This window comes from Peromyscus leucopus, chromosome 2, assembly GCF_004664715.2.
Source record: "Peromyscus leucopus breed LL Stock chromosome 2, UCI_PerLeu_2.1, whole genome shotgun sequence".
Classification (NCBI taxonomy): Eukaryota; Metazoa; Chordata; class Mammalia; order Rodentia; family Cricetidae; genus Peromyscus; species Peromyscus leucopus.
Window position 1 is genome coordinate 29,147,890 of NC_051064.1, and position 22,826 is coordinate 29,170,715.

General features: G+C 38.8%; 1 protein-coding gene across 2 annotated transcripts in view; it reads left to right on the forward strand.

Annotated features, from left to right (window-relative positions):
- Positions 1–17,416, forward strand: part of Tcea1 (transcription elongation factor A1) — a 38,372-nt gene extending 20,956 nt beyond the window's left edge. Inside the window, exons 4-11 of one of the 2 annotated variants that reach the window (XM_028893646.2) lie at positions 3,296–3,383; positions 6,463–6,608; positions 8,197–8,253; positions 9,318–9,472; positions 11,844–11,990; positions 14,398–14,469; positions 16,017–16,043; positions 16,670–17,416. In XM_028893646.2, coding sequence (XP_028749479.1) covers positions 3,296–3,383; positions 6,463–6,608; positions 8,197–8,253; positions 9,318–9,472; positions 11,844–11,990; positions 14,398–14,469; positions 16,017–16,025 — 674 coding nt within the window. In that variant the 3' untranslated portion in view covers positions 16,026–16,043; positions 16,670–17,416. Of the gene's footprint in view, positions 1–3,295; positions 3,384–6,462; positions 6,609–8,196; positions 8,254–9,317; positions 9,473–11,843; positions 11,991–14,397; positions 14,470–16,016 lie in introns of both variants that reach the window. The other variant, XM_037202453.1, reaches the window with a different exon arrangement.
- Positions 17,417–22,826: the final 5,410 nt, after the last annotated feature.

A 22,826-nucleotide genomic window follows, 5' to 3' on the forward strand; every position in this document is an offset into this window, starting at 1 on the left:
TTTCAGGCATGTGCTGGCATTCTCACACAAGCATGTTTTCTTATGCAAATGTAATAAAGGAAAGCAAGCATTGGGTGATACTTTAATTTACAGTTCATGCTCTAGTTTGTTGCTGTCCCTATATACTTCTTAGTTTCCTGTTAACTTGATACAAGCTAGGGTTATCTAAGAAGAGGGAACCTCAACTGAGAAAATGCCACCCTAAGATTGACCTGTGTGCCAGTGTGTGGTGTTTTCTTGATTAATAGATAATGTGGGAAGGCCTGGCCCACTGTGGTTTAGTGACACCACTGGACAGGTGTTCCGGGGTTATAAAAAAAATCAAACAGCCATGGAAAGTAAACATTCCTCCATAGTCTCTGCTTCATTTCATGATTCTCAGTTTCTACCCTGCTTGAGTTCCTTGGCTTGGCTGCCCACAGTGATAGATTAGGTAAGCCAGATAAACCCTTTCCTACCCAAGTTGCTTTTGGTCAGTGTTTTATTACAGCAACAGAGAAGCCAACTAGAACACATTATAATGTCCTTTATAGTTTTTTTTTTTTTTAACCTCCTCCAATATCTAGTCCAGAATTGTGTTGAGTTTCTAGTCTAATCAATTCTTTAAGCCTTTAATTTTTCTTCTATGATGGCATTTTGGAGACTATAGTAACTTTTTCTTCTGTTATGTCACTTATTTATTTATTTGTTTATTTGTTTAGGCAAAGTCTCATGTAATCCAGGCTAACTTGAACTCAGTGTAGCAAACGATGACCTTAAACTGATGACCTTAAACTTCTGATCCTCCTGTCTCTGCCTCTCAAGTACTAACGTTACAGGCAGGCAGGCTAGAGGTGGAGGAGGTTACAGGAGCCAGAGAAACATGTAGTTACCCACATGGAGGACATAGCAGGCCAGAGTCCAGGGGAAGCAGGTAGAGAGAAGCAGCAGCTAAAGAATCAGCCTCTGGAATTTGCAATCAAATTTTGTGGGTGGCACAAGCCAACAGAAACAAATGATCCATACATACTTTAGGAATCTCAGATCAGCAGCTTGGTTCAGAGCAGCTGAGTTTCTTGGGAGGGAACTCATTTATGCCACTCCTGGGTTTCAGTACCAGATGAATGAAAAAAGAAATAGAAAGAACATGACTATTTCTAGGTATGCTGGAGGAGAAAGTTTATTGTAGATAAACAGGAGACATAGCTAGACGCAAAGAACTCTGGGAGAGTCCAGAGTGTATATGACCCTGAGTCATATGTAGAGAGGGAGTAGGGGAAGGAAGAGGAGAGAGAACTAGGTAGGTGCAGCAGCCAGAAGGCCCCAAAGAGGAGGGATAACCAAAATGGCTGGATTATATAGGGAGGAGCCGCTGGAGGAAGGACAGCCCAGCCTCTGGGCTGGAGAATTTAGGAAAGGGGGTGGGGTGTTCAACCAGGAGAGCCCTGTAACAGATTGGGAGGAACTGAGAGATGCAGGGGGAACCTGCTGGCCAGGTCTACTTTGATAGTGTGTCTTAGTTTGGGTTTCTTTTTCTGTGAAGAGACACCATGGCCACAGCAACTCTTATAAAGGAAAAACATTTAATTGGGGTGACTTACATTTTCAGAGGTTTAGTTCATTATCATCATGGTAGGACATAGCAGCATGCAAGTAGACATGGTGCTGGAGAAGGAGCTACATGTTGATCCCGCAGGCAACAGGAAGTAAACAGAGACAGTGGGTGTGCCTTAAGCATATGTGAGACCTCAAAGCTTGCCTCCACAGTGACACACTTTCTCCAGCAAAGCCACACCTACTCCATCAAAGGCACACCTCCTATGATAATGCCACTCCCTATGTGCTTATGGGGGCTAGTTACATCTAACTATCACAATATGTTAAATAGGCACCTCAGCCATTTGTCCTAGATTTAAGACCTAACACTCCCCTCTTGTTTCTAGTGATGTGTTCCCTTTTTCTGATTTGTCTACTGTTTTCTCTTGGATAGATCATGTTTTACATCCACAGTTGGAATACTCCATAAGGGTATTAGGTTCTTAAGTCTCATACCCAGTCAAAGTGTGTACTTTATTGTGCTTCTTGTAACAGTTACTCTATGAGAAACGTTTGAAGACCCTGAAACTTACATTTGATCAGATCCCCTCCTCCAACTTAGATCCATATTTTTCCCCAACCCAGTCTTTATAGTTACGATTACAAATTTTTATTTCTTTACTCTTCAAGTCATCATTAAACTCTAAGAAAACTTGTCTTACATGGATTCTTATCCTGTATGATGGGCTGCAATATATTACTATTCATATGTATTTACAGTGTTTTACACAGAAAATGAGATAAACTTTATAGGGTCATTTATGTATCCCAGAGAGCAAAGTATAGATAAGTGAAATAATTTTTAGAGTAGACCTAAATATTTTCAAAACCGAGATCAGGGACAGTTTTGACTGGCTTAAGGTGAATGCTTCTTGTCAGTCCAATGATAATTACGTTGACTCATGTTACATCTGTTCACAGTGTCTGGTCACTTTCTTCTAAGTTAGTGGTTCTCAACCATGCTAATACTTCAACCTTTTAATACAGTTCCTCATGTTGTGGTGACCTGCAACCATAAAACTATTTTGTTGTTCATTGATAATTGTAGTTTGGTATTGTTGTGAATCATAATGTAAGTATCTGATATGCAGGATATCTGAGATATGAGGCCCCCACCACCACCACCACCACCAGGTTGAGAACCACTGCTCTACATCTTAAAGGGTGTGGACTCTGCTGCTCTGTTGATAGATCAGAGTTAAAGAAGATGCTAAGTGGACCATACTGATACTGGGATGGTCTCTATGAAGATGCTCTTTATCTACTTTCCCAGAAATATTGAACTGTGCTTTAGGTAGCACGTTAACATTTTCAACTTCTTGAAAAATCACTCAGATGCTATTGTTCTCTATGCCTAAGCTCTCATTTTCAGGATGGCTGTGTTTGTGTGCGTCCACACTGTTTCCTTTACATATTTTCCTTTTGAACTTTCAGGTGCCATTGGCATATGAATTTCTATTTCTTTCCAAGTGACAATTTAGGAGTGTTGATTGTACAGCTATTGTGAAAAATACCCCAGTACATATGCTAACGTAATAGTTTGCTTATACTTTATATACAATTGTGTGAAGTTGAAGATTTTAATGATGAATGGGTCCTCTTTGGGGTGTGATTTTTTTTTTATTTGTTTGTTTTTGGTATATATAGGCTATTAATGTGCAGTACTTTGTTTTCATTTTTGACAAAAGTAGACTGTTTAGGAATTTGATAAATTTTTCAGATGGACCATCAACTGATAAAGACCCTGAAGAAAAGAAAAAAGAACCTGCAATTTCATCACAGAATAGCCCTGAAGCAAGAGAAGAAAGGTAGCTCACTTTATATAAATTTCTGCTGAGGTTGCTATTTTAGGGTTTCTAGACTTAGGAAGCAGAGGAAGGCAGATCTCTGAGTTTGAGGCCAGCCTGGTCTACAGAGTGAGTTCCAGGACTACACAAAGAAACCTGTCTCAAAAAAAAAAAAAAAAAAAAAAACCCATGATCAAACGGGTTATTTGGCTTACTTATTCCAGGACACAGCTCAATGAGGGAAGCCAAAGCAGAAGCCATGGAGGAATGAATGCTGCTTACTGGTTTGCTTCCTGTGGCTTGCTGCTATCTTATACAACCCAGGGCCACCTGCCCAATAGTGACACCATCCCCAATGAGCTGGGCCCTCCCATATCAATTATTAATGAAAATAATGTCCTACAGACTGGTCTATAGGCAATCTGGTAGAGGCATTTTTCTCAGTTGAGATTCCTCTTGCCAGACAACTCTAGCTTGTCAAGTTCACAAAAACAAACAAGCAGCCAGAATAACTAGATAGTTTACCTGCTCCATTACTCTGTTCCTGATCTTCTGATCATGCCTGCACTCCGCTTTCCACTGTCTAGTTAGATGGAACTGGTACACATGTTCTTTAAAAATTTCTAGCAAGATTTCTTAGAATTTTAGAAGAAAAATAGAAGTCTACGTAAATAAAATGAAATAATTTATATTGTACTGTCTTAGTTAGGGTTTCTATTGCTGTGAAGAGACACCATGACCACAGTAACTCTTATAAGGAAAACATTTAATTGAGTGGCTCACTTATAGTTTCAGAGGTTCAGTCCATAATCATCATGGCAGGGAGCATGGCGGTGTGCAAGAGACATGGCACTGAAGAAGTAGCCAAGAGTCCTGTGTCTTCCAGGCAACATGAAGTTGACTGACATTGGGATTAGCTTGAGCAAAGGAGACCTCAGAGCTCCACCCCTACCATGACACACTTTCACCAACAAGGCCACACTCACTCCAACAGAGCCACATCTCCTAATAGTGCCACACCCTATGAGATTATGGAGGCCAATACATTCTTAATAAGTTTGAATAAGATTGCTAGGATGAGTAATAATGGATGTGATAGTGAAGGTACTGATTAGGAATTCAAATGACCCTTGAAGTCATTTGCCTTTTGAGCACTTTTCCTCCTAAATTTAGCCATTTAGAAGACAATGAATTTATTTTTATTAGTATTTAAAGCTTAGGTAGAGTATTTATCTGCTAAAGCCTGGTATCTATGCAGAACAGGACTCAGGAGGAAACAGGACTGTCCAGACTAGTCTAAGGTATAATATAAAGGAAGTTGTAAGTCAAATCTGAGTGATTTGAGGTTGAGCAAGATTTTACATTTTAGTGCAAGCTTTTGGGAAACTTTTGATTTAAATGGTTCAAACCTAGGCATTATATTTTAAGAGGTTGAGTTGATAATAGTGAAGCTAGGCTCTATCAGTCCACACAGGTAGGTTGCAGTACCTTGGCTAAGTATGGGCCATAGGCAAAGAAGCAAAAGCCTTTAAAATATTTAAGAAGCTTTGTTTTGTTTTTTTAACATTGGTTGGGGGCTGCAGATGTAGTGCTTCCTGGGCATATGCAAAGCCTGGATTCAATTCCCAAAACCCATGAAATGGGGTATGGTGGCACACGTCTGTAATCCCTGTACTTGGGAAGTAGAGGCAGAAGGATCAGAAATTTAAGGTCATTCTTGGCTTCATGGAGAGTTCAAAGTCAGCCTGGGCTACATGAGACCTTGTTTCAAAAATGAACAATTCTTTTTTTTTTTTTTTTTTTCTTTTGCTTACTACTTACAGGTGCCATGCTACATGTTGAAAATACACACAGGATGAAATTCTAGTTTTTGCTTTTGGGAAACTTAATCTTTGTAGGGGAGAGTATAAAAATCTATGTGCAAACCTCTGTGTAGACAGTATTTCCTAAATACAGGGGTCATAAGAGATGGCCTCTGAAAAAACCAACTGGAGTTAGATGACATGGATGACTCTTGTCCATAGTGAGCTGTTTTGATGATTAACAGTGATTTTTCCTGGAGAGAAGTGGAGGAGATGTATTCTTAACAGCAAACACAGCAAGTTAGTTCTACAGTGGGCGGGCGGGGGTTGGACAGCTTCATAAGTCTGAAAAAGCTGTGATAGATACCACTAACATGACAGTACTTAATTGGGACTAGACAGAAGCATTGTAAAAAAACAACTTGTTTGGGTGAGTGTCCAGTAGAAGAGGTTAGTCAGATGTAATTGAAGTTTTGGAGTTTGACTAGAAAATTATTAGACTATTCAGATTAAGCCATTATTTCTAGAAACAAATCTTTTGACAATCTTGATTTATTATACCTACTTAACGTTTTGTCTTAAAGTTTCATTAGAACCCTGTTGTCTACTAGTACGGAGGTTTTTAAACAATTTTTTTCCTCTTTCTAGTTTGACTGTAAGCTGCCCTGTTTTCTGGCCCCATCCCCTCATACCTTTCCTCGAGCCAAGATCCCTGATTGTTATGTACTGTGCTGAACTATATACATTTTCCCTGTTAGAAATAGTGTAGGGCTGGCTGTGATGATGCTCACTTTAATCCAAGCACTCAAGAGGCAGAGGCAGGAAGATTCCGAGATGAGGCCAGCCTTGTCTACATAGATAGTTCCAGATTATCCGGGGTTACATAATAAGACTCTGTAGCAACAACAAAAAAATTGTTGCTGTTAATGTTTAAAGGAAAATAAAGTCGGAATTTTTTGAGACAGAGTTTCTCGGTGTAGACCTGACTGTCCTGGAACTCACTATGTAAACCATGCTGGGATATAGACCTCTGCCTTCCAAGTGCTGGGATTAAGAGCATGCACCACTGCTGGCTATCACATGAGATTTTGGAGGTTTTTAGCACATGAGATTTAGCTACTGAATTCAAATTTTTAAAACTTTTAGTCTATATGTAGATGGCATTTTTGTTATGTAATGATGACTAAAATACTATCTCATTTAGGCCCCAAGTATTTATTTTTAGAGTAATGATAATGCTCTTCAGAAAGTTTTCCTGATTGTTTTCTGGTCTGTGTACCCGTGTATGTGTATTTTAGTAGTTCCAGTGGCAATATAAGCAGCAGAAAGGATGAGACAAACGCTCGAGACACTTATGTTTCATCTTTTCCTCGGGCACCAAGCACTTCTGATTCTGTGCGGTTAAAGTGTAGGGAGATGCTTGCTGCAGCTCTCCGAACAGGAGGTAAGTTTATTAGTCTTTTGCACCCCCATGCCATCTCCACTTTTGTGTTGGTGTTTTATAGGTGTCATCATGCTTATAGCTTCCACTGTTTAGCTTAGGAGTTTGTTGCTAGTAGCAATTCTTTTTTTTAATTTAATTTAATTTAATTTTACAATATAATTTAATTCTACATAACAGCCACGGATTCCCTTGTTCTCCCCTCCTCTTCCCCCCCCCCAGCCCACCCCCCATTCCTATCTCCTCCAGGGCAAAGACTCCCCCGAGGATTGAGATCAACCTGGTAGACTCAGTCCAGGCAGGTCCAGTCCGCTCCTCCTAGGCTGAGCCAAGGGACCCTGCATAAGCCCCAGGTTTCAAACAGCCAACTCATGCACTGAGCACAGGACCCCGTCCCACTGTCTGGATGCCTCCCAAACAGATCAAGCCAATCAACTGTCTTACCTATTCAGAGGGCCTGATCTAGTTGGGGGCCCCTCAGCCTTTGGTTCATAGTCCATGTGTTTCCATTCGTTTGGCTATTTGTCCCTGTGCTTTATCCAACCTTGGTCTCAACAATTCTCGCTCATATAAACCCTCCTCTTTCTCACCAATTGGACTCCCGGAGCTAGTAGCAATTCTTGAAGGGCAGTAGGAAGGAGGACACTGGGACCGCCAACAAGCAGAGCCTTCTAGGGTGTTGATGCTTATTCATGCTAATTTAAGCTTTTCTCACATAAGTCTTTGATTTAAAAACTCATTACCTTGACCTTAGGTTGAACAGTAACATGAATATTAAATGTTAGGATGATATACAGTATTTAACTTTTATATTAATAATTCAGTTTTATACTTTTTAAAAGTTGAAAAAGTGATATGTAATCTACAGCTTACACTTCTGTGGGAAAATACTAAGAAATACTAATCCTTAGACTTTACTTGCAAACTTTTGGCTTTAAGGTTTCATATATAATGAAACACCATATGGTATCCCTAAAATGTGTAAAATGTGTGTGTATAAGTTAAGAAAGTAAGTTAGGTAGGTAGGATGTTTGACATCTTATGCAAATTAACCCCTTTTCTTTTCAGTTATGCTGAACTCTGCATAACTAGGATGACCAGTTTTGCTACTTACTTGGCCCTTCCTACTTGAATTTTCTTACTGCCTCTGTCTATTTTTTTCCTTTTTCTTTCTGGCAGTTCTGTTTATTCCTTCTCCTTTTGAGCATCTGTGATAGTCTTCTGAATATGTCTATGTATGTGATTGGTAGATGAAATGAGTAGTTTCTCTCTGTGTTGAATCCTGAATCACAGGAAACAAGGCATTTCTTCCTAATATCTGTTCTTTCTCTTCTCTGTTGCAACACCCAGAATTTATGATGTTGTGAAATGAGGAATTGCCTAGTTAGTATATAAATTACTTCCTCAGGAAAGAGTCATCAGTGCAAGAGTACTGTGTCACAGCTCTTAGATCAATCCCAGAGGAAAGAAGTAGTAGGTAGTAAGATCCCAGGTCCTAACAAACTCCGAGATTCTGTGTATGAGGCAAATTGAAGAAATAGAAGTGGTTTGCTTACACTATACAGTAATGAGTTTTCATTCCTGTTTCTAGATGACTACGTTGCTATTGGAGCTGATGAGGAAGAACTGGGATCCCAGATTGAGGAAGATATCCTTTGTGTTCACATTCATAGCTTTGTTTAATAATCTGTGAGATTAATTATCCTTTTCCGTCTGCTACATACCTCAGAGGGTTATTCTGTACTTTCTTAGGAAGGAGAAGTGCATTTGTGTTCATTTGTTTCTCTCTCATTCAAAACTAAAACAGCATATGGTTGATGATAGTTTTGCTTTTCTGCCTTTGCATATTGGGAGCATAGCATCTGAATTTCAGTTGTGTAAAATGGCAGAAAAGATGTGAATATTGCTCATTGGGAGGACCTCTAGAGTGCTCAGTCCCTGTTCCTTCTGGCAGGACATGTGTTCATGCCTGGCACCATAGAAAAGACTGCAAGAGAGGTCTTGCAAGGGGAGTACCTACATGGCAGTGTAAGATGGGACTGTCCTTTTTGAGGAACTTGCTTTTGTAAAAAGTAAGCCCCTCTAGGCCTTGGTCTCTGTAAAGTGTGAGCCCCTCTGGGCCTTGGTCTCTGTAAAGTGTGAGCCCCTCTGGGCCTTGGTCTCTGTAAAGTGTGAGCCCCTCTGGGCCTTGGTCTCTGTAAAGTATGAGCCCCTCTGGGCCTTGCTCTCTGCTTTGACCTGGCCTTCTGTAGAGAAGAGCCTGCTGTAATATATCTCATTAAGCTGGTAAATGAGATGAGCCTCCAGTGCTGCCTCAGATGGTTTCTTCTCATAAGACCTAAGGGAGCTATGGCGATTCGCATAGATTTTAAGTCCTTAGTAGGATTTGGACTTAGGCAAGTTAAAAGCTTGTATGATTTTAGAACTCTTTCAAATATCTACTAACTTGGGTTATGTCAGAGTTACTCCTTGAAATCATGTTGATGCATGCTTCTGATTAAGCATTAAAAAAAGTATCACTTAGTCACAGTTGTAAAGATTAGCACTATTGATCAATTACAGATAAAGGAATCTGAAAGAGCTATTGTCTTATTTATCAAAATTGGGAACCATTTTCGTGAATTGCTTAGAAAATTTAAGAATTATAAATTTGACGGAACAAAAAAATGTTCTTATCTTTATAACAATCTTTTTTCCTTAATGGCCAAGCACCTATATATCAAGAAATAAGGAATACAGACATGAAATACAAAAACAGAGTACGAAGTAGGATATCAAATCTTAAAGATGCAAAGAATCCAAATTTAAGGAAAAATGTGCTGTGTGGGAATATTCCTCCTGACCTGTTTGCTAGAATGACAGCAGAGGTGAGCAAGTCTGTATATAAGTGCTGTATAAATATTGCATGTGCCAAAGGCCTGCGAAAACATCATGATGTAGTCATATATTAGAGACACTCAAGATTGTTTGCTTCATTTACATTGTTGGTTTATTCCTTATGTCTTGAGCTACCCAAATGTTCTTTTTGTGATGCATTAAGTCATCTGGAACCCATCATCTACACTCTGTTGATTTTATTAACCATCCAACAGGGTAATATTGACTTTTAAATAGCTGGTAAAGTGTGCTATCTTTAAGAAACTTTGCTTTAAAATCTGCACCACCACTTCCTGACTTGTCATACTGTTTTTTAAATATACTTTTTTTCTATTTTCTTCTTTGCTATTGAATTTATGTCAAGCAAATCCCAGGCATTTATCTTTTCAACTCTATATGTATGTGTATCCATATTTTTAAAATATATATTTAAAATACTTCTCCTTGTATAACTATATTGTCAACACCATGTCCAGCTAACAATATGTCCTTGCCATGATATACTTACTCATATTCTGCAGTGATTTTTGCTTCACCCATGACCTTAGGCTATAGGGCCTGAAGGAGGCAGTGTTTCTTGCCATTATACATGACCTCTTAAAAAGAGAGGAGAGAGAGGTCATGTGGGCCCTTCTCCCATTTATTTATTTGCTTGTTTGCTTGTTCATTTATTTATTTATCTATTTATTTGACCAATCCTGTCATGATCGAACTCCGGATAACCAGAGATTTGAACCCTGTTCCTCTGGAACATCAGTCAGTGCTCTTAACTGCTGAACCACCTTTGATTATGCATTAGATGTACCAGGAGCTAAAGTCTACACATTACCTTTGATTTGGGTTTTTTAAGCTAAAATGGTTTCTTTTAGGGGGGTGTATGTGTGGTAGGGGGTATTTCGAGTCAGGGTTTCTCTGTGTAACCTTGGCTGTCCTAGAACTCATTCTGGACCAGGCTGGCCTCGAACTCACAGAGATCTGCCAGCCTTTGCCTCCCCAGTACTGGGATTAAAGACATGTACCATCATGTCTGGCTTAAAGTAGTCTCTTTTGCCCCTCACATCCCCTCTCCTCTGCCTTTTTCCTCTGTGGTGCTGCTGTGTTAAAGGACCAGCTCTCTCCACACATTATAAATTTCTGTGAGTATTGCATTAGATCATATTCCTTAATTTTTCTCCCCCACCCCCTTGATGTTCTGTATTGTTTGATTATACTCAAGCTTCCCTTTTCTTAAGTGATGGATTTTGCTTCATTGCATTCTATCAGAAGGCACTTAGTGTCTTACTGCTTTCTTCTTGGTGTACTGGGGTTTGTTAGTGGCTTTGGGTAATGTCAATGAGAATTTCCATTGGAAAGTACTCCATTAATCTTTTATCCATTGAATTCATCCATTGATGATCATGTGTTACTTGAGTAGGATAATCACTGCAAGAGAGCGGTTTCTAAAATGTCATTTTGTAGCTAGAATTCTTTTATTGAAGCAGTTTCTCATATAAATTCAAGCTCTTGGTTACCCGATTGGTTTGATAAGAAAGGATAAACTTAAATTCTTTGTGTTCAGTTAAGCCATTCTCAGAATGGTAGCTGCTGTTGGCTTTTGTATGTACATGCCCTCTACTAAGTACTATAATAGAGCTGTTTATCTACCTTATGGGGCTTTTTCCTTCCAGTAATTATTTCAGTGAATGAAGAAGCTATCTTATTTTGGTCCGTCAGACTCTCCTTGATGCCAGCTCTTGTGCCCATTTGCCCGAAACATGATAGTCTCTATGCTTTCTGGCATGAAAAGTAACCCTGGCATATTCTGGATACTTGCTTCTAAACAAATCCAGATGTTCCTCCAAAGTCCACTGGCTTCGTTGAGGATTGTATGGGTGGTGATAGTATTTAGATCACCTTGTGGATACCAGAAGTGCTGATTGCTGTAGGTTTGCATTGTTAGTTTATAAACAGTATGTATACCTAATTTTCACATAAAAACTTGAGTCTTTAAAGAGATTTTGGAAGGTCGAAATTATTTAAATCTTCTGAGGGAAAAATATTAGTCTCTTTTAAAACTTTAAAATTTTTATAAGCTGATTTTACTTTAAGTTTTTTAAGACTTATTTATTTTATATATATACAATGTTCTTCTTGTACATCAGAAGAGGGTACCAGAGCTATGAGCCACCAAGTGGTTGCTGGGAATTGAACTCAGGACCTCTGGAAGAGCATCAGTACTCTTAACCTCTGAGCCATCTCTCCGGCCCTGATTATACTTTTATTACAGATTATTGTTAAGCTATGTGAACATGAAAGCATTCAGGTTATAGAGTAGCTGTCAAAAGTATCTTTAACTCATTAATATTGCCATTTCTGTCATAGGAAATGGCTAGTGATGAGCTCAAAGAGATGAGGAAAAACCTGACCAAAGAAGCCATCAGAGAGCATCAGATGGCCAAGACAGGTGGGACCCAGACTGACTTGTTCACGTGTGGCAAATGTAAAAAGAAGAACTGCACTTACACACAGGTTTGTGATTGACTGGGGTCTCATGATCACATTAAGAATGTTTCACTCCTGTTTCAGAGTAAGATAATTACAGAACCTGATAGTGTTAGAGAAAGATGTACCTCTGGTGAAAAAGTGCTTTCTCAGTAGATTCCAACTAGTAGAAGATAAGTTGATATATTTATGTGGTCATTGAAATATTTACTGTAAAAACTGTAGCAGTTATATAAAATACAGGATTACTACAGTGGGCAGGTTGTTTATAACAGCTCATAAGCAGTGGATGGTTACTGTGTCATAGTAAGCAAGACCATATAGTTTAAGGGAAGTTTTCCACTCTCACATGGCCTATGGGCACTTCAAACCTAATGCCTTACAAATAGATGCCTATTCCTATTTGTAGCCAGATGACTTTTACATTCATATATGACATGATTGGCCTTTTTGGTTTTGGATAGCATAAAGAATGGTTAACAAATTTCTGTTGTTATATAAAAATACTTCAAACACTATCCTCATTTTCGTTTGCAAAATACGATTTTTTTTCTTACTTTTTTTGTTGTTGTTATATATCTATAATTTCCTAACCTTAGAAATTCTCTCTTAAAGGCCATATGTTTCAGGTTTGGATGTAGGTGTTGATCCCACTGAGCAAGAGTAAACATCGTTATCCAAATTCTTTTAGTTAAATTAAGGTAGCTTTATTTTCTGTTAGACAGGACAGAAACTCCACTCTCCATAAAGCCAAGGTTGAGAAAATAGCAGTGCTGGAGACAGTGGGGTACATATAGCTTAAAAAGAAACTGCAAGACTAGGGGATTCCCAAAGGGTTTTGGTTACATAGGAATTTGGATGAATATTTCAAAGTTATTTGGCAAAACATCATATCAAGGTGGAGGTTTTTGGGGTTTTTTTTGGTTTGGGTTTTGGGGATGGGGCGTCATTGCTTTTGGTTTTTTGAGACAGAATTTCTCTGTGTAACAGCTCTGGTTGTCCTGGAACTTGACTTGTAGATCAGGCTGGCCTTGGACTCACGGAGATCCACCTGCCTCTGCCTCTCAAGTGCTAGGATTACAGGCATGCACCACCACCAACTGGCTAGGACTATTTATTTTTATCCGAAGGCCTTGTACTACTATTTTTAGAATGTTTCCTCTTCCTCCTCCTCCTTTTAGATTTATTTATTTTATGTTTTATGTGTGGAATGTTTTGCCTGCATGTTGCCCTGCATCTCATGCATCTTGGTGCCCTTGGAGATCAGAAGAGGGTATCAGATCTCCTGGAATTGAATTTATAAATGGATGCGAAGTACCATGTGGGTACTGGAAATAGAACCCTAGTCCTCTGCAAAAACAGTGCTCTTAACTGCTGAGTCATCTTTTCAGCCTTTAGAATGTTTCTTTATTTTGTGAGCTTTGATCATGCTGATGATTTTATGGAAACTTCTGGCTAGGGATTGAACCTGTGGCTTTATCCATGCTAGGCAAACATTTTCACAGCTGAGCTACATCTTCAGCACAGTTCTTCCTAAGTGTTCTATTAAGATGTGGTCTCAACGTTTTCCGGTTTTGCTTTTCTACTTTCAAGTGTGAAACTACATTCCCATTAAACTGAGTAGCCATTGACTATTATTGTGAGTGATACTGCCATGTACTTGAGTGAACAATACATCTTTGAGATGGTGCCTTCATTTCTTTGGCATTTTGTACCATGCCCAGCTTTTTTGTAAACATCTTAATCAGTGCACAGTTTTCCATCAGATGCATTTACTCTTCTGTGTTCAATCCAGCATGTGTGCTACAGAGATCTTTGTATTTCTAATTGTATATCAGAGTAGATGAGAATGCCAAGTTCCTGTAGCAGAGATATGGATAGTTAACCTGACTTTTAGAGAGGTTGTGTCAGTTATGTGTGTCATAAAGAAATGCTTTGGGATCTGGTGGTGGTAGCCCACACCTTTAATCCCAGCACCCAGGATCACTATGAGTTCAAGGCCAGCCCAGTTTACAGAGTGAGTTCCAGGATAGCCAGAGGCCAGAGCTACATGGTAAAACCCTGACTTGAAAACAAGAAGAAAAAAGAAATGCTTTGGATTTTATTAACATCTTTACTAATGTGTAGGTTATTAACATGTTAATTATTGGTTTTCATATTTATTAACATTTATAAAAAGCATAATTTAATGAGAGACTTTTAGAGGATTTTTCTACTTAACTAGATAAATTACACATGAAAGACGAACAGAAGGATTTAGAAAAATGAAGTTTGAAATTATGCTCCTTTGCCAGTAGTGTATTTGAACTTGTATAGGCTCATATACATCTTAGGGTGATATCTGTTATGTCTTTATGTAGAATGTTCTTTCATAGGCTGGATTATTTTTAGTGGTAATTCAAAAAGTAATGTTTTTCATTTAATTTCGCTACAGGTGCAAACTCGTAGTGCTGATGAACCAATGACAACATTTGTTGTATGTAATGAATGTGGAAATCGGTGGAAGGTATGGCACCCCCTTGGTTGTATAGCATAATTTAGAGTATCTTTATAAGCTGTCTAAGATAGGAATATGTACCTTCCTAGAGCTTGATCATAACACATATGTTCTAACACAGGAATGGCAGGAAAGATATTAAGTTACCTTCACACGTTCCCATATATCCTGTAGTGATAAAATTTTTTCCACTCTTGTTCTTCCAGAAAAGTCGTGTATGTTTATTGTTTATTTTAATACATTTGATCTTGGAAAATTTTAAAGAGTTTTATATGATGTCAGGGTTTATTTTAGGAATTCTAGTGGGCTTGGTTCTGGTGTGATAGCTTTTCATTAAGCCTTCATATTGCCTCTGTGAATTTGTTGTGTTCTTTGCTGACTTCATACATGTATATAATGTACTCTGGTTATTCTCACCCCCAGCCTCTCATCTCTCTCCTACCCCTGTCAATTCCCCTTCCCTACACGTCCCTTTCTCACATTCATGTTGTTTTGTTTGTGACCCCTGAGTTTAACCAGGACAGCCTGTGTGAATAAGGGTTGTGAACTGTCTATTGGAGTTTCCATTGCTCCCCTGCCCCTGTCCCCCACCCAGAATCTACCAGTAGTTAAGCAAGGAGTGGGGCTGTGCATCCCTCCTGACTCAGAAGTAACTGCTAATGACAGTACCATTTCTGTACAGGCCCATGGAAAGTTGATTTTTGAGTGGTTTCTTTCTTTTTTTTTTTTTTTTAAGCTCCAAGACCAAAAACCAAATTAGGATTGCATATCAGTTCCAAGGGCACTTTTATTATTTAATGATGAAGCTGTTAGCAGTGTGGGATTGGGAGATGCCCGTGGTAAGGATAAGTCTGGAGTCACACAAAGGTTGGAAAACCTTTGCCTCTCACCCTCACTGATCTTTTGTTTCCTCATGTAGTAGGCATAAATGATGCCTGAGTTCCCCTCCGTCATTTTTTTTTTTTTTTTTTCGAGACAGGGTTTCTCTGTGTAGCTTTGCGCCTTTCCTGGATATCGCTCTGTAGACCAGGCTGGCCTCAAACTCACAAAGATCCACCTGCCTCTGCCTCCAAAGTGCTGGGAGTAAAGGCGTGCGCCACCACCGCCCAGCTCATTTCTTTCTTTTCCAGTCTTCTTGAACAAACTTGGCTTGTCTAAATGGCCTTCTTAGATCTGTTATATATAGTTTTATCACTGCGATGAGAGAATATAGTACAGTTTGTTTTACTACAAGCAGTTCACCAAACAGATTGTGCCACATGGTACCTAATGAATTTAAGAAAATTGAGTTTAATGTAAAAAGCTGACAAGAATTGGTAGTTATTTAACCTAGAAACATTAAGAAAAGTACTTTTAAAAACTACTAAAAACTTTACATATTTGTTTTTTAGTTACATAGTCCTTGTAGTTCTAAAGTGGAGGGTCAAAATGAGTAACTACTGTGTATAAAAACGTTTTTTCAAAGGTACCTCTTTCATAAAGAATATAAAGTCAAGATATATACACCATTGTTTGTATTTTAAAAGTTTTACAAAATATTTCTTTTGTTTTTACAGTTCTGTTGAGTTGGAAGAATCGGCAAGGTATCTGGACCATTAAGAAAAATGGATTTTGTAATTAGCTTTAAAATTAGGCCAGGCAACTCGCTTCCCTGCAAGTGTTAATTGTAACCATACACATCCCATGGGTTGATCTTTGTTTTTCTCCTAACATTCTTCCTTAAAGGCCTTCTGTGGTTTTAGACCAGCTAGGAGACCATAGAAGAATTTGATAATGTGTTGCATTTTTTTTTATTTTTATAAGTAAGTTGGTGTTACATTTTATTAAATATTAACCTTTTGAGTCTGGAACACATAAAAATTCTGTTGTTCTCCATTAAAGACAAATTGCTTTTTCTCATTGGTATGTACCTAAAATATTAAAGGGAGAGAAAAGGAATAATATAAACGTTTAGAGTTACCAAATATGATATATATTCCAGTAGTACTTGACCAGCTTATCAAAATTGTGCACTATTTGATCTAGCATATTAATTTGCTGTTAATTACCATGCTCACAAAGCCTTGGATCCCTAGATCTCTTGCATCTGTGACTAACTGCAGTGATCATTTGTATTTCTCATACATGTATATTACTGTTTTTAATAGATTTTTCTTTGGGAATTGACTTGATTACAATCAGTTTTATTTGACTTTGCACTCTATTTTAGTTTCACAGAACTCTGTTATAGTTTCTTAGGCTTTCACAAAGCCCCTCACAGGCATACTTCTGGTGAATATTCCCCTATAGAAGACATGCTGGGAAGAAAATGTCAGCATCTTAGTAGAGTTCCTGGAAACAGCATGACTGGACTTGCACTTGGAAATCTACTGACCAAGGATTAAGCCCAAGAACTGTGTAAATCATTAAGCTGTGCTCTTTGCATATGGAGATTGCAAAAAGAAAAAGAAAAATCTTTTAGTCTGAATCTTTTGTGCTGACTTTTTTCTTATATGATGATGTTGAGCCAACTGAAATGTAGGCTATAGCAAGTAGTTTTACAATACATATTTCACAATTAAGTTTTACCTTTGTTTAAATGTGTCCCGCTTGTTTTGCTGGTAATAAAAAGCAGTGGTTTTCACATGGTTTTCTTGATACAGATGTTCTGATGCATAGAGTAAAGGCCACTGTTGCAAAGCTTACAAAGTACGTGCTTCTACATCTGGCCAGACTTTTACGTAAAGACCACTGCACAAGCTTTGCACTCTGCTCTGCAGATTGTTTGACATAACATAGAAAACATTTAAATGTCCGTGTTAAAAAGGATTGGTCCATGGGTAATTTCTGTCACTTTAAAAATAAAGTACATTTTGAAAGAATTAGTTTAAAAATAATAAGGTTAAAATAGTCCCACTTTTAAGTGATCCATTTTAAAATTTGTAAATCAATAAATTTTTTTGTTGTTAAACAGGTATTTTTTTTGTCATTTTATTTAGATGTTGAAACTTCATTTAAAAGTTTTGTCTTCCTTTTCTCCCCCAACTATTAGCAATACTCTCAGGTTCTATTCTACTTAATCTTGGTCATACTCAGGTCAAAACTGGTATTGAACAGTGGTTAGAGCTTGTCATTTTCTGTTCTTTGCCTGAACCCCTGGTGATGGAGAGAGCCGTGGTTCTCAGGCACAGGAGCTCATCTTATATGCACATAATTTCACATGTGACTTTTTGTTGAAGAATACTGATGTGTTCTTAGGGATCTTATAATTATCCCTAGACAGAGTAACTGAAGGGAACACGGGGAAAATAACTTGGACAGATACATTTGCAAGTAATGAAGATCCATAACCGTCAGGCAAAGAGAAAGTAACCACCTTGACCTTCTTAACCTTCAACACTTGGAGTGCTGGTGAACAATGATTTTATACATTTTTGTAGGCTATGACAAAAATTCTGAAATACTTATATAAGCTCAAAGGTCCAAATCTGTATATATTTTACAGATGAAGAGTATTTCAAGTATTAACAAACCAACAAAAGAAATCAGCACCAGGTGTGGTGGCTCATGTCTTCAATCCCAGCACTAAACGGTCTGGTCTACAAAGCAAGTTCCAGGCTACCCTGAGCTATGTAGAGAGACCTTGCTTCAGAGAGAGGGAGAGGGACAAGGGAGTAAAAGAGGAAAACTCAAAAGTGTGATTTGGGGATTTAATTTCAAAATAAAAACTAGAATTAAAGAGCTATCATTTGAGAAATGTTTATTTTTTGTTTTCCTTCAAGACAGGGCCTCTGTAGCTCTTGTTGTCTTGGAACTCATTATGTAGTCCTGGCTGTCCTTGAACTCACAGAGATTCACCTGTTTCTGACCCCCAAGTGCTGGGATTAAAAATGTGCGCCACTGTGCCCAGCTTAGTTTGAGTAGTTTGATTCAAACCTGTCTTTCACCCTCATTTAGCCAAGGGAAGTTAGTCATTTGAGAGCCTGTAGGAGGTAGAGGCAGAGGGTTAGGAGTTCATCCTTGGTTACATAAGGAGTCCAAAGCCAACCTGGGCTACATGAGACACTGTATCCAAAACGGTTAAAAATAAAGGAGCATCCCACCAGGAATGTGATGTGCTAATCAGTGGAAGGGGATTAAGGGGTGAACACTACATATTGAGAAGAAAGCAAAATGCCAGCCCACTGGAGGACTACTTCACAGAGACCTAGCAACAAGTTACTAGACAGCAATGGGAGAATAATTGATGTATGCTTGCAGCAGAGTGTTGAATGACATCTCAAGACCATGACTATCTCCAATAACCAGTAGCTACAGTTCTACAAAGTTGAACTCCAGGAGCAGATTTGTTTTATATCTTTGCAACTAGGAGAATTCCTCATCACAAAGGAAGAAGTTCCTGAAATGATTTTATTAGTTGTAGTGTCAGTGTATATAAATTAGGATATAGATTTTGTTTGTTTGTTTGTTTTTTGAGACAGGGTTTCTCTGTGTAGCTTTGCGCCTTTTTCTGGTACTCACTCTGTAGCCCAGGCTGGCCTCGAACTCACAGAGATCCACCTGCCTCTGCCTCCCGAGTGCTGGGATTAAAGGCGTGTGCCGCCGCCGCCGCCGCCGCCGCCGCCGCCGCCGCTGCCGCCGCCGCCGCCGCCAGGATATAGATTTTACAAGTGTTCCACAGATTGGGTATCTGAGAGCTACAGGTTGTGTAATATTTTAGACACCCAACTTTAAAGAAAAAACTGACTTGAGTCTAGGGATAAGTAACCCCTTTTTGGTGCTTTAATTCTACCAAGTGATGGCAGCAGTATTAATTTCCAGGTTTTGAGGTTTTTTTCAAGTCAACTTCTGTATTCTTGTGTTCAACTCGAGGACAGAAAATTAAAGCACAGGAAATTGCCTTGAATGAATCACCTATTCTGGTGACCTCAAAGACAGAAGCACGTAAGTAATATACTTTGGCAAAATTAGCCTGTGTTTTTCCCTTAACTGGATACTTGAACCTGCTTTGTTTGAAAATTATTTGTGTAATGATGCAATGTGAAACTTAGTTGACATTTGAAAAAATAAAAACATCATTAAGAACCCTGAAGTTGGGATGGCAAGGCTCTAGCTTTTGTTTCATTGGCACTGGTTCTTACACACTTTTGTAATTTATTTAAGGGGTCAGTGACCCTCATGGGTCTCACTCACTGTAAAACAGCTATGTCTAAGCCAACATGAGCTTTATTTAGGGATCTTTGCTTTTGCTAATGCAACCTTCTGTGATGAAGCCAAGGGCAGTTGAGGATGCCTGAACCAGGTCAAGCACATGGAAATTAGAGCTGCTATAGGCTTTCTTATAAAAATAAGTCCATATAGGTTTCTGTCAGAAGTAATTTAAACAATAATAAATTATTTAAGTACTTGGGTTTAATAAAAGAACGTGGTGGGGGGTACTGAAGAGATATCTTAGTGGTTAAGAGCACTTGCTGCTCTTCTAGAGGGTCCAGGTTTGATTCCCAGTACACACACCGGGTGGTGGCTCACAACTGCCTATAAATAACTCTTATAAATACTATCTAGGAAGTCATCCTCTTCCAGCCTTCACAGGTACCTGTGTGCGCATAGTACACATAAACTCAACCAGTGGCATGGTTGCGTACACAAATCTTAAACATACTGAACATACTGATGTTTATGTATTGAGAATAAGGGAAAATGCAAAAGAACAATTTTAAGAAGGAATTCTGTGGTGGAATATATTAAAGACCTGTGAGGTGGTAACCAGTAAGTACAGTGCCAAAAGCAAAATAAGAAAGCCCAAACAAGTAACTACTGAAAGGTTATAAACAAGGTTTATATTTGTATTTAAGGTATAGTTATTTTTAAGACAGGCTAGAGTGATGACACAGCAGTTGCCTGCCCTTCCAACCAACCCAGGTTGAGTCTTAGCATCCACATGACCATTAACAACTGTCTGTAACCCCAGTTTCGAGGGATCTGACTCCCTCCCTCTGAGGACACTTCATATACATAGTACACAGTTATATGCACAAAACAGCCACATACATCATTTTTTAAACCTAATTTATTTTTGAGATTGTGGAGATTCAGAAAGATAAAGTTGTTATTTTAGCACATAATGAGTTCTTTTGGTCTGGATGGAGTAGTCCTTTATCTACCCTGAGACGTGTTAGAAAACATCAGAATGTGTGTTTTTGACTAGTCTCATCTAGCATTGCTTTAGCTGCTGTAAATGTCCGAGTAGCCACATGTTACAACTTTTGGCTGGAGAACTGTGCTGGTTTGAATGAGAATGCCCCCCATGGGTGTAGCACAAATCCTAATTGGTCTTATAATAAAAACCCGGAGCCAGGTATCAGGGTAAATGCTAAAAGATCAGAGGAAACAAGCCACAGCCACTTCTCACCTCACCAACTCCTCAGCCAAAAGGGGAAGATCCTGTCTCCACAAATCCTCAGACTGAATGCTCCTGAGTCCTCAGCCGAAAGGGCACTAAGCTCTTGTCTCCTCCTGCATTATATTCCTTTCTCTGCCCAGCCATATCACTTTCTGCCTCAACCTTCCTAATGCTGAGATTAAAGGAATATGACTCCCAAGTACTGGGATTAAAGGTGTGTGTCACCATTGTCTGGCTATGTTTCTCTTTTACACTGGATTAATTTTGTGTAGTCCAGGGTGGCTTTGAACTCACAGAGATCCAGACAGATCTCTGCCTCTGAAGTGCTAAGATTAAAGATGTGTGTCACCACTGACTGGCCTCTATGTTTAATCTAGTGGCTGGCCCTGTCCTCTGATCTTCAGGCAAATTTTGTTAGAGTACAAACAAAATGTCACCACACGTGGGCTCATATGTTTTGAATACTTGGTCCACAGTTGGTGGGACTGTTTGGGAAGGGTTAAGCGATGTGGCCTTGTTAGAGGAGATATGTCACTGAGGCTGGACTTTGAAAGTTCAAAAAAACCATGGCATTCCTAGTTCTCTCTGCCTGGTGCCTGTGGATCAAATGTGAACCCAACAAATACTGCTCCATCTGCCTGCTTCCCCGCTGTTATGGTCCCTGCCATCGTGGTCATAAACTCTAAACCCCTGGAACTGTGAGCCTCAAATTAAATTCTTCCTTTTATAAATCTTTTATTCTAATAGTACAAAAGTAACTAAGACATGAATTAAGCTATGGATCTAGGAATGTTCTCTAGCTTTCAGACAAGGACTTCCGATGCTATGCTTTATTGGGCTGTGCACTGGGCAATTCCAAGCCTGGGATTGACAGCTATTATTCCTTCAGCTTTGGGGCAAGCTTGTTAACACTAGTTACTACATAAGTTCATTTAGTAAAGGATCCTTAGTTATTGATTAAATCAAAGAATGAAGTTTTGTTATTGGAGAGAAAACACTTTTTTTAAACCTGTCATATCGAGAGTCACCAAGGTGGGACTAGAGAGATGACAGCAGTAAAGACCATGTACTGACTTCATGCAGAGGACCTGAGTTCAGTTCCCAGCATACGTGTTAGATAGCTCAGAACTCTTTGTAACTCTAGCGCCAGGGGATCCAACATCTCGCCTCTGTGGGCACAGCACTCATGTTCACATAGCCCCACATACATATACATAATAAAATAAATCTTAAATAATAAAAAAAATCACCTGAGGTGCCTCAATGGCCATAGCCTAATTTCATAATCAGTGAGGATCTAAGTAGGTTTAACAGGCATCAACAACATCATTTAAAAATGACCTTTATTCCTCTTTCATATTAAATTGGGCATGAAAAGAACCCTGGAAAATGTGGATTGTTACTGATGGGTATTTTTGGTGGTGGTTGTAGTGGTAATAAAAGAGAAAAGCATAGGTCAACTAGTCATTTTTATACCTTAATGCCATAATTGTAAATTAAAATTTCTCTTTAAAATATAAGATACTAGTTTTTTTTTTTTTTTTTTTTTTGGTGGATCATTATTTAGTGTGTGTGTGATGTGAGACTTAACAGCATATTTCCTCCACCTTGCATATCACATATAGAGTAAGCTTACCCAGATTCTGAACGTCACTGCCGATTTGTTTTTTTTTGGGGGGGGCCGGGGGGGAGTTATTTTTGTTTTGTTGTGTTTTGAGATAAGGTCTCTGTGTTAGTCTGGATTCTCTAGAGTTTCAGAACTTATAGAATGAATTTCTATCTATATAAAGAAAGGAGATGTATTAGAATGACTTACTAGCTGTGGTCCAGCTAATCCAACAATGGCTGCTTTTGTATGGAAAGTCCAAGAATCCAGCTGAATGTCTCAGCTGGTCTTCAGTAGGTGCTGGAATCCTGAAGAAGTAGATTCTAATGCCAGTGAAGGAATGGACTTGCTATCAGGGGTGGGAGCAAGCATGTAAAG